At 34.1% G+C, this 12781-nt stretch overlaps 1 protein-coding gene across 2 annotated transcripts in view; it reads right to left on the bottom strand.

Annotated features, from left to right (window-relative positions):
* Window positions 1–1858: 1858 nt before the first annotated feature.
* Window positions 1859–12781, bottom strand: part of FMN1 (formin 1) — a 146109-nt gene continuing 135186 nt past the window's right edge. For both annotated transcript variants that reach the window (XM_005502448.3, XM_065064211.1), the window contains 2 exons: window positions 11595–11679; window positions 1859–10533 (listed from right to left, as the gene is read on the bottom strand). In XM_005502448.3, coding sequence (XP_005502505.2) covers window positions 10489–10533; window positions 11595–11679 — 130 coding nt within the window. In that variant the 3' untranslated portion in view covers window positions 1859–10488. The remainder of the gene's footprint in view (window positions 10534–11594; window positions 11680–12781) is intronic.

Genomic DNA, 12781 nt, shown 5'->3' on the forward strand with positions numbered 1-12781 from the left:
ACACTAACAATTATATAATGAAGATATCTACAGCATAAAAAATCAGGTTTATGTCTAATGAGAGCTTTGTATGTTCAGAAGAGTAGCATTTATTTTAGAATTTCAGGATTGGTCTCACTATTTTGGATTTTGTTCAATTTTGGTGTTAGTATGTAGGTTTATTCTTGGAAATAAATTCACTTAATCTGATGTATTTTCTTCCCTGCATGTGGTATTTATCCCTCAGAACAACTAGCACAGCACTATGGCAAATACTGCTCTTTGGCTACGTCGTGTGAGTTGCTGAAAAAATCTTGCATTTCAAGAAGGCAAAAGACAGTTCAAGAACTTCAGGACTCCAACACTTCTCTTGGACCTGAGGGTCAAATTTAGGTTCCTAATGAACACTAAACCAGTTGTTCATGTTGAGAAAGAAAAACAAGCTGTCATATGACATCTTGGCATATCAGTAAGATTCCAAGCAAAAAAGCTTAAAACATCTGAGCAACTGTGTCTATGCTGAATTGCTTTGGCTTAGCTAACTTTAATTAGGATCATCTAACTCATTACATACGTGCTTAACTGTTTGGCATCTACCTCAATATTTCTACCATGCGCATCATCATGGTATTTAACCACCTAGCATGTCTTCCCAAGATCTACATGTCTCCTTCTTCTCTACAGAAAACTGATTGCAAACAGTTCTTCACATTCGGTTAATGTCTACATCTTGATGATTATTTCAATCTAGCATCTTCAATTCATTGTATGGCTGAAATCCTTGCTCAGATCCTTGCCTTCTCCAGTCTCAATGCAGTAGTATTTTCTGTGATGAGAAATGAAACTTTTCAAACCAAAAACCATTGGTTTGATCATGTTGCTCTAGATTTGTTGAGTATTTACACTGAGTCTCTCTTTTAACCTGAGTAGTTATGATTTTCAAGGTGCTTCACAGAATATCTTTGCTCTTATTCTCTGTTGACATGAGCACTCCAGCCTCTGATTTGCTACAGATAATGATTTCCAAACAAACACACTAACACCATTCTCAGAAACATCTAAAACCAAATAACATTCTTTCTATTTTAGCTTTATGTGATGTGTGAATGACTAAACCCCCTCAAAACTAGCTAAAATACACCAGTCTTTAGGGAGTGGTTGACCATTCTGGTGAAGATGCTTCCAGTTTCTGTACTCTCCTAATGGTCAGTTGCTGGATGAATTTACTCTATAATTTTATACTTAAATTGTAATTGCTTTGTATGCTGGCTGTAGAGAAGCTGAAAAACAAAATCTCTAATGATCTACAGTGTGGTTTCCTAGGCTATCAGTCTAGAGTAATAAAAGTAGCCGTAAAATATTGATAAAATTACAATGTAACGTAGAATTTTTTTTTCCCCTTAGATAATGAAACCTAAATATTAGTGTCTGGAGACATGAATGATACTTGCCTTTGAGATACTATTTCAGTATAATTTTGTGGGCAGTATGCTCTGAGTTCCTGAAAAGTGTCGAAGAGCTTTTCAATATTATGTACTTGGAAATGTGACAAGTTGCCAGAAGTGGCATGAGAACTAAAAGAATATCCAGATCCCCAGACGTGTGTACAAATTGTTTCAGATGCAAACCCCTCCCAACATTTATTAAAATGCCTTCATGAAATTTAAATCAGTAAACTACATATTTGAGTTCATTGCAGATCCCCAAAATATTGTGTATCTTTTTAACAAGCACACTGAACCTGGAATATTAAGTGGATCAGTAAAGCAGTGTAAATATAAAACATTATTTAGACAGAATTATTTAAACAGAGAAACCCACAGTATCTCAAAATAGATTTTGCATACAAAAATACAACTGATAAGATGAACAAAAATACTGAGGAGGAAAATATAGTCTTTTATTTACAGTCAATGGTTCCTTAAGAATTTAGTTTAAAAATAAATACTCCATACCACTACTGTAACTTTTACAAAGTTAATCATGTGCACATACTGTTTTTGAGAAAACTAAACTTTCAGATGCCTAGTAGAAACACACACACACACGTAATTACAATGAGAAGGAGGGAAAAAAACCACCTGAATCTATTTAGCTTATTCTTTTTGGACAATTATAACATATTTAGTCAAGAATTACCCAAAGGAGTTTGACTCCTGAAAACCAAAAAACCTAAACTATACTAATATTCCATTATTTTTGCTGTACATTCTGTGGCATGAAAAATGCAAAGTTGAGATTAATTCAAATGACAACAAATATATAGCTGCTGAGTACATGTGTGAACATTCAAGCAACCCAGATTTTTATTAAAGCAAATCCCATATGGACATGAGAGACTTAAACCCTGTTATGTCTGTGAAACTTGCTAGGTACATAGAGAATATAAATAGCAATGTGAGAGAATTTGCTGTTTTGCTACATCTTCAAAGAGAAGTTAACCAGCCAAAGAGGCCTGTATTTTGAGAGCTTTGGGTAATAGCGAGAGAGGGAAGTGAACCAACAACAATAATGTTCAACAGTGCAACTATTCAACTCAAAATTACTGGAAAAGAAAACAAAGAAATATTCAAAATAACTAAATGAAAGTTGAAAATCATACTATAATCCTACTTTCCAGAGGCCAACTCTGATTCCTCTCAAAATATTTTTCCATTTTTGCTTCCTATAACTTCTGAACATGGTGAAGCTTTAAGATTTGTACTGCAGAGACTAAAGGCTCAGTACAATGAGAGGGGCAGCTTTTCTTCTTGAGGCTGATATACCCCCAAAAATGAAGTGTCATTATAATAACTATAGATTTAAAAAAAACCTATAAAACTAATTCTTTCGCTCCTGGGCAACACATTGCCAGTCATCAGCTGGGCACTCACGGCTTTGCTGAGAGCTCCTTTTAGGAGTACTTTTACTAATTCTCTGTAAAAAGCCTGTATTCAATCCCATCTGACATGGAACATGAGTCTTCTTGTCCTTTGCAGAAGTTAGCATTGATGCTTCAAAACCAGACCAATGTGACAAGGATGCATTTCATCTGACATATCTTTTCTGAACTTGACATTCTCTCAAGAGTGTCTCTATACTGAGATATATGCAGATGAAACTGTGTTGTTCAGCCTGCAGTAGTTACCAAACTGACCTTCTGAGCCAGTACACAGGCTATTTCATCTGACTATTACTCAAGCCCCTGTTCCAAGACAAAGATGGATTGATTTTCTGAGATAATATAATCTCTTAATTAAAACAAACAAAACCCAACACTTCAACAGGAACTTATGTGAGGATGCATATCTTCAAATGAAAATTGGCTAGAAACAAATAGTGAGATTTATAGGGCTCATCTCTCTCTCTCTCTCTCTCTATATATATATATATACTCCTACCCAGAGACAGGCTTTCCTGATGTAAAATGGTAAGTAACAGAAATCCATGAAAATGCTGTATCAATTGCCTAACTCCTTGAAACTGAGTTGTGTTCAACTTAGGTGAATTAAGAGGGTTGAACTCGTGCTCAGTAAAGCTGTGTAAGTCTTCATCGTGGTTTGGAAGTTAATTAACTTCTCCTCACCCAATAGTTGAGTTGTTCTTGGATCTTTAGCAACCAGTTTGGCAAGGATGTGACTTTTAATAAAAGGAGGAGAGTGGGGAATTCTATAAATTGCTGAAGAAAAACGGTGATGAGGAGCAGTTTCCCCTGCCAGTTTGCTGAATTTGAACATTGCAGAGAATCTTGAAGGAATGAGATTCGCCGCTGAACCTTCTAATTTCTTTACAGCCCTTCACCAGACTGTATCACAAAATGAATAACCATATGAAAAGGAATCAGAAAAAAAAGTACTTTTTTTATGCGGAATGAAAATAGCTTTGTTCCTTCACCTTCCTGTCAGATTTAATATAGAACAGAACTGTGACTTTTTTCTATTTTGATTCATTACAAAATGGTACCTTCCCCCTAAAATCTCGAAGATAGATAACCACAACACAAAACTTCATTATAGTAAGAGAAAAAAAAAAAAAAAGAACTATAAGAAGAACATGGCTTTTCTCCAGTTTATAGTCATTAATTGCTAATGGCAATACATTCCTTAAACTACTTTACAACTAAGAAATACACATCAGGTGATATACAATATATAAGTTCATTTGCTGACTATTGATGCTCCAACAGTAGGAAATAGTGCTATATTATTTGACATCCACACAGTTTTCTATAACATATTATCTGTGGATAGTTGCCCAGGATGAGCATTTGTCCAACTACAGTGGAATGCATTTAGAGCATGCCAAATGAGAAAGTAAAAATATGGAACTACAAGCTTGGTTTCTCTGGGGGAAGTCAGAGAAAATGTACCATTTAAATTTTTCTAATATGTAATTCAGATTGACAAATACAATCTTGTTCAGATTCAAAAAAAGATTAAAGAAATCCTATTGACCAGTGAGCAGGCTTTACAGCTCCTCTTGAGGAGGAGCTTAAGCCACTGAAGTCACTTGAGCTTAACCTATAAGGATGCTGTGTGTCAGAATCAACACAGTACATGAATCTCAGATAGTGCTCTTTAGGACTTTGAGCTTATCCTCCATCCTTCAAAAGCTCTCAGAGCTCCAAAACCTTTTGAAGCAGATCCTACCACAGAAAAGAAATCCTTGTCTCATATTGGGATAGTTCAGGATAATTTTCATAACAGGATTCTAAAAGAGATTTTATTTGGTTCCATAATGTCTTCTATGGATATTATTTACTGTGTGGGCCACAGGAAAACATATATAAATAAAACTACTTGCATATATAAGCACTTAGACTATCAGCCTCTATGGAAAGGCTTCATGTTACCTCAATATTAGATTCTTGAAGATGACATTAAGGTGACAAAGTATGAAATGAAATTAAACAGAAATATATATATATATGTATATATATATATATAATAATTGCCTTTAATTTACTCTAAGAAGACATCTGGCAGAAACCAGCCACAGGAAATACAATGCTGTTCTACACTATGGGAAACCTTGTGCTACTTGATAATGTCCTCCCAGGAAGGTGGTACAGTTATCAGCTATCTGTTTGACATTTTTATTTCATTGCTTCTTAAAACAAATATTCTCTTATACTCAGTGCGTACATTTTACAAAGAGGCTCTAATTTAAAAGTTTGAATTCAATGAGGTATCAAATAAAAACTGTTCAAAGCCAGTTGAAGCTTGCCAAATTTACTGAAAATATTACAGAGTTTAGGTGCATCATATTTTAAACAAGTTGGAAAAAACCCCATCATCCATCTTAACAGTAATGTTTCTAAGAGATTACTTAATTGAAAAAAATGAAAAAAAAAAAAAAAAGATGAAGAAAAGTTCTTGCAGGCATTTTGATAAAAACTTTGAAAACCAAGTACTTTTGAAGAGTTCTACCAGTTTTGCTTGCACAACTTTTAAAATTTAGATCTCCAAAACAATTGCATAAAATTGGTATGGTTCAAACCCTGTTGAGCAGTGAAAATGTTTGCTAATGATATTAACAAGTCAAATGTGATAATTCACTAAAAGGAGTAACCGTTACTTAAATTTTGCATCATGTTAGCTGCACCCAAGGTAAACTCCCTTGCGTATCCTCAAACCTTTGACAAATACTAAGGAACTAGTGCTTCCGTAATTCTGGGATTTCACATTGCACAATCCAAAATGCCGGTTTTCTCAGACCTAGATTGGGAATCTCTAAAACAGTGTTGAATTCCTGAGGATACAAATTTGCTACTTTGTAAATACCACAAAATGCATCAGACAGATATTAATCAATTAATCATTTGAAATATGAATGTTTGTAATTTGACAATGTTTTTCCTGCATTGTGTTGTTCTAAACCACCCTATCTGTCATATTTTAAATTTAAAATCACAACAAAGAACTCTTCTGGCTTGAATAAGAACATTTCATTACAGCTGAGACAAAAAAACTTTATTAGGTCTTTTGACATACTTATTCTTACATTTTTCTGTCTAAAGAAACTATTTGAACTGTTGAGTCAATGAATATGGGATGCCACTTAAGTACATCTGAACTGAGTCCAATAAGTTGTATTAGACTACATAAACCTGTCAGAAAGATGTTCCATCCTGTTTTGAAAGCATCAGAAAATGGAGGAACCACAACTATCTTTGCTAACTTCTTCCAGTGGTTAACTGGTCTCATTACTAATAGTTTGGAATTTATTTCTAATTTTAATTTATCTCATTTTAAGTGTTTTTTTGTTTGGTTGGGTTTTTTTTTGTTTGCTTGTTTTTGTGTTTTGTTTTTTTTTTTTTTTTTTTTTTTAATATATTCTTCTTTGCTGGCTCAAGGAACCATTTAGTCCCTAGTATTTTCTCTCTGTGAAGCAACTTATTGACTATAGTCATTACCTCTTAACTTGCTTTTTAATTTTCTTTACATTTATGTGCAAATACATAGGCTTATCTTCAGAAGAAGAATACCAAAGAGAGCTCTCCAGACTGCAAATCCAGAAATTCACTAACTAACATCAATAAATTCTAAAGGTATTAAAAAAAAAAAAATGAAAAGAAAGAAAAAGAAAGTGTGGGGAGAGGTGGGAGGGACAAAGAAAGAGTGAGATCCATAACAATATTGAACAAAATCAAGACAAGGCCAAATATGAGCATAAACTAGGTGGATATGATTTTCTGAAAATATGTTTACACAGGTGCCTAAACACAGATTAAGAAGGTGGATTTTCAAAAGCACATAAATGCTGTAATGAGGTGAATAGTTCTAACTTGCTTGGGTGTTTCTGAAATTTCACACCCACACAAGATTAAGGCATCTATTTTTAAGATATTGACCTGAAACAGTGAAGAAATAGTAGCATTAAATGAGTAAATGCAGAGTCTTCTACTGCCTCATATTCTTCAGCTAGGAAAGATGTTTAGATCTAAGAAAGAAATTGCTAACAATTTACTGGAAAATCAGGGCAATAAGAACCCTGTACCTCATATGGAAAACAAAATATTTTATTCATTTTTCATGTAGAAAAAAAATTGACTGCTCAGAGATACCCTGGCTGTTTATATCTTGTTGGAGCAGATATCCTCAGCAATTCAGAAAGGTTGAAATCCTATGTAAACTTTATCCTTCCTAGAATCTCTTGAGATGTTCAATTATTTTCCTCTCTGCTTTTTGAATATGCCATCCATTCTACTTTAATCTTCTGTATGTACAGAAATTATAGCAAAGTATAATACTATTCAATCTAGACAGTTACAACTCTATAATAAAGCACATGATTAAATATTTACATGGGTTAGTCATGGAATAACACCTGGGCAGTTTTCACAGATTAATAAGAACATAGTGAAAATGTAACTTATATAGTCAAAATATCTCAGAGATGCTAAAAGGTCTTTAATTTTTAAATCAGTAAGTGATAATGTAAATAAGGTAAAGAGCACTTCACAAATTATTGATATTTACTCATTGAAACTGAATTCGTCGTAGTACTTCAATTTGTAAATCAGTAAAGTATATAGTTTTCCTGAGTAATATGCACCTACTGAGTAATATGGAGTTTAATAGTGCTTTGCTTTAGAGTCTTTGAGAAGCTTGGCAATAACAGATGAGTTGAAAACAAAACAGAAAACAGGAAAACATTCTCTTAAGCCACGTCTACTTTGTAGTCACAGAGTGACTTCTATGCAGTGTAGACATATTTTAAAATACATATCCCAGAAAATTCTAACTGTCTAGCTATTGCTGTTTGGCTTCATTTAGTCCACTCTTTACTTTTACTTCATTAACAGCAATGTAGACATGTACCAGAGACTTCCATTCCATCTTTTTATTTTCTTTCTTTTCTCCTTCTCTCCTTTTATTCCACCCAGACTAGAAAGCTCATGGTAAAGTCAGGTACCAAGCTAAATGCAAGCTTAAACCAAAACTTTTGGTGCCACTTGGTGACTCAAGATGAATGCTGGTTGATGCTTGCTTGTTATATCTATAGTATCTACATATTTTATAATTACACAGCTTACATGGAAATATATTATCGGTTAATATCTCTTCTCTAATACAACATTTCAGTTAAGGTCGGCAGGTGTACCATTGTCACTTCGATCACTGTCTGAAGACATTTCTGGGTATCACTAGGGGTGTAAATGTGATATTTATCTGATGAATTCCAGCAGAGAGTCTTAAAGTCTTGAGAGAATGAGTAAAAGAGTATGGGTGAATTCTTTTCTTCACTTAAAAATAGTTCAACTAACAGTAGAGGATTTAAGTAATGGGTGAAGCTGGAATCATAATGTCTATCTTGAAAGGAAAATCAGTAGATTTGAAGATGAGGAAGAAACAATGTCTCTGTGCTACATTTTTGAATCTTCTGAAAAAGTAGCCCAAATTCTCAACACTTTGGCAAAATTATAATCTGAAAAAGGAATTATAAATCTGATCAAGGAATGCTTTACATCAATAATTTTAATCCCTTTTTACATACACTTTTCAACATTTCAAAATGAAAAGTCAATTTGAAGTCAAAAACAAAACTTCACATTTAAAAATTTTGAAACAAGATACTTCAATCATTTAAAAACTATTTCCATAATATATTTCTAACGAGAATTTCCAAAACCAATCTTTTTTTCACAAAGAGTTCTACTCTTGTTGATCAATATTTCAAGGAAAACGTTTCATCGAAAAATTCCCGATCAAGTCAAATGGCAATATACACTATCTTCATGATAGGTGGAAAGCCATATCAAACTCAACATTTGTTTGCTTTAACACTCATCAGAATTGCCTTGCTTATTGTTGTTCTTTGGCTTCCATAAGCATGATTGCTCCTATTATTATTATCACTAATAATATTGGAAACAAATGTACTTTACCTATTTGGTGGAAGAAGGAAAACTTAAATATTTAGAATTTATTTCTCTGCAATGGGAATAGTCAAACTACAAATCAAATTACTTTTGCTGATATATTGTTGTCTGCTTTCATAAGAATTATGCTTATAATCTTGAGTGTAAGGGATATCTGCAGCAGCTAGAAACTCCAAAAGACACAAGGAATCTTGCTTCCCTTATTTTTATTTATGCAGGAATGAGAGAGGTACTCATTTAAGAAACCTGCAATATATGAAATCTTTAACTTAAGGACTAATACCTTCCCCCATAACCTTTTTGTACTTTTTGCTTTACCTACATTCTAAATCAACTTCAAACACCATTAACATAAAGAAGGGGATGTCTCTCTTATGGACGGCAAGTAGAATCATGTTTTCTCTAGTTTGTTGTGCCTATGTACAGGCCATTACCTATTCGTATTGAAAAATCACTTTTCTGTTTTACTTTAAATTAGCTACTGATTCAACGTCTCTGTGTAAGAGTCCGAATCCCTAAAATACAGCAAGGATCCTCAAGTAACTGTGGATATTCTTTAGTTTTTTTTTTCAGGGTATGCTACTTTATGTGCAAAGGTTATAATGTTACAAGAGGACAGTGAGACTCTTATTTCTTCCTCATTTTACTTTTAAAATTATATATATATATGTGTGTGTGTGTATGTATGCTGGACACATTCTTCATACAAATATAGGGGGACAAAAGCAGATTGCATAATATATTTTAGAGGGAGATATTCACTGTTTAAAAGAAAGCTTTCAATAGAAGGGAAAGGTAGAGATTTAATGGCAAATGTGTAGCTTCATGGAGACATACTGTATTTCAGTTTAATGAATAATGACTAATAAAACCATCATTTTATGGAACTGATATTTTCAATATATACTGTAATAAAAACATACATTTTTCTTTTGAAGCGCAAAATTTAGGAAATGTCAGGTTAAAACCATAAAAAATAATGAATCAGTCATGCCATCAATCATAAAACTAAATAATTTGAAGCTATTCCTTTTCATGTGCAAAATATTGCTTCCATTTTAAAGTATGGCATAAGCTTGAGCTTCTATAAAAATATTTATAGTAAAATACAGCATAAATCTATAATTACTTCTAATCAATTTTAGAAAGATGCATCCAATACTTAGACACTGTGAAATTATTTAGAATCAGTCAATTTTACCTCAGTTACTGCTGAAGTAACAAAAAGGATGATATAATAGTCTTTTGTGAGCTGAATGGCATATTTGCTTTCATCTACCCAAAGCCCTGCAAATAACCTACAGGTTGTTAGTCATTACTTAGCATCCATGATGCTCATTTTAGCTCTTCCACATGAATGCATTATTCACAGAGTACTTTAAATAAGCATTAACAACCAGATGCATTTTAAGCAATGTAAGGAAGAGTTACAGAAAATAATTTTTAGTTCCCATGTAAAAACCTTAGAATTCCCTCCACTGAATATACAAACTCCTCTGAAGGAACTGAAAAGTCTTTAGTGGATTGTCTTGGAACAGATTAGAAAAGCACAATTCAGTATCTAATATAAGGTGCTCCCTGGGCCATGGATGTAGTAAAGCAACATGCAAGGTATAAAGTACACTATCATTTTTATCTTTCTTCTTTCAGTTGGCCGTCACGCTGGCTTCTTTTTGACGTAATCTTTCTTTCTGTGAATGAAAAAGGAAGAGTTTTACTATGTCTATAATTTCTACCTCCTCTCAAGTTGCCATGAGCATTTGGTCTAGAAGACTGAGAAGTACTAAATGAGTCAAAGTACATTAGAGTTTTCTTTAATTAAAAAGAAATTAATGTCTGAAGCATCCATGAAAAGCTCAGAACCAGGTCATTACTTACTGTAGAGAAACCGAGCTTTCTTTAGTTATACACTTGTCAAATACTGTGTGCCGTTAAAAATATGCAGCTCCGTGAAGACCAGTGGAGCCACAGAATACCAGATACATTTCCAATTCATGTGAGTCTAATACCTTCTCTCGTCTGGAATGATTTCTGCTGACATAAAGGCTCTAATTTAACATTAGCTAGATTATGTTGTTTAGTGACCCAAACAAGTGTAGTCCTTCATATCTCTGCTGCCTGCCCTGCAACTGATATGCTCTGCTGGGAATGGAAATATCTTGATTCCTTCATGCACATTTTCTTCCCTTAGTCTCTTGCTTCCTACAGTTTAAGAAATGCTGATCTAACCTGCGTGCCTTGCACAGAGACAGAAAAGGTTTTATCTACAGTGTAAATTATTAGTCTTCTTTTTCTGTCATATCAAAAAAACTGGGAAACAGCAAGAAACAAAATGGAGATTTAATCCCTTCTACCATTGTTTGATACAGCAAACAAGATTTCGTAAGCTTTTGAAAAAAACAAGACACTTGGCCATTGGGCAAATGTATGCAGCCTACACAGCATGGAAGAAAATACAAGAACCTTCGGTAGAAGCGGAGAAGAAACCAGAAAAGCAGCTCTTATATCTTTTGCTGTATAAAATAGCAGAGCCACACTTAGGCATACCTAAACTAAGTTTTAAACCTATCTGTTGGACTACCATAGGACATAAACTTAAAGGTTTCTCCTTGGGAAGAAAACCACTCTGCTATGCCCAAACTAAACATGTTACGTTACACTTCAGCAACAGCAGAAACACATAATCATTCTAAATGACAAGAATAGTGTCACAAAAATCCTTCTGAATGTCATACTGAGAAACACATCATACCAGGCTAGCTGTAGGATTGATTTTCTTCGTTTCAACTTTCTTCTCTGCAGTTAACTTGCTTACTGATTGTTGAGCCACTTTAATTCTGAAACAAAATACATAGAAAAGACACTGTTAGATTCAAAGAAATTAAAGCTGTGCTGGCTCTGCTTGGTATATGCTCCATCTGTAAGAACCATCACCCCAACATTTTAGCCGCATTAGTCTAATGAACTGCTATACTATTCAAAGGTACTTAAGAAAGTACCAAAGTAGATCAGAGCACATTTTAAAACAGAGAAAAGCAAAAGCAAAAGGACAGTCTGTCAGTATTGTTCACTGAAAATGTCACCAGGCAAACCATTTCTCTATTCTTGCAGGGTCTGGGCTTTACAGAGTATATTTCCTACCAAAAATACTGCAGTGTCAAGGCCAGAAGATAGTCCTCTGAAAAGAAAACAAAAGCTAGTTGGCTCAATCTCCTGTGTATATAGAATGTACTATTTTAGTAGGCCATTTGCCACGCTACACATTATATTTCCTCTGAAAACTTTGAAATGGAAGCATTTGCCAGTTTCTCCTTAATGTTTTCCCCATTGTTTTACATGGAATGGACTGATCAGCCTCACTGATGTGATTGGAGGAGAGGCAAATTAGAAGAGGTTTTTGTCTAGGGATAAAGCTGGCTTCTGTGCAGCTCCAGACCAGTTTACTAAAAGCACTATTGAGATAAAGGGAAAGAAGAACATGGATCTGATTCCTCAGTTTCTTGCCTTTTGCTCTTACGGTCTTGTGTACAGAACCCTTGTTTCTGTGGGAATTTAACAAGAAGAAGACATTCAGCAGTTTAATCAGGAGGAAGAAGAGAAACAGAGAATTTAAACCAAAAAGGACTTGACTCTCCTATTACAAGCAGTGGAAAGGGCAGGAAAAATAACGTGCTAAACAGTGATAAAGGGGAAAGAAAATTCTTTGCACTCCTAAGACAGGATCTGCCCAGATATCAGTGACTTTAAAATGCTGATGCTATAAACACCTACTTCACAATTCTATATGCAAAATGCAGAGGGAAAGGAGTTGTGAGAGAATTTTTACAAGCAAGGAGAACTCAGCAAAACATTTTTCACTAATGCACACCAAATCAGTCTATTACTATAAACACCACATTTCTTGGCACTCTTGAACTGAAAAATTCTACTTTCTTCTAT

This window comes from Columba livia, chromosome 5, assembly GCF_036013475.1.
Source record: "Columba livia isolate bColLiv1 breed racing homer chromosome 5, bColLiv1.pat.W.v2, whole genome shotgun sequence".
Taxonomy (NCBI): domain Eukaryota; kingdom Metazoa; phylum Chordata; class Aves; order Columbiformes; family Columbidae; genus Columba; species Columba livia.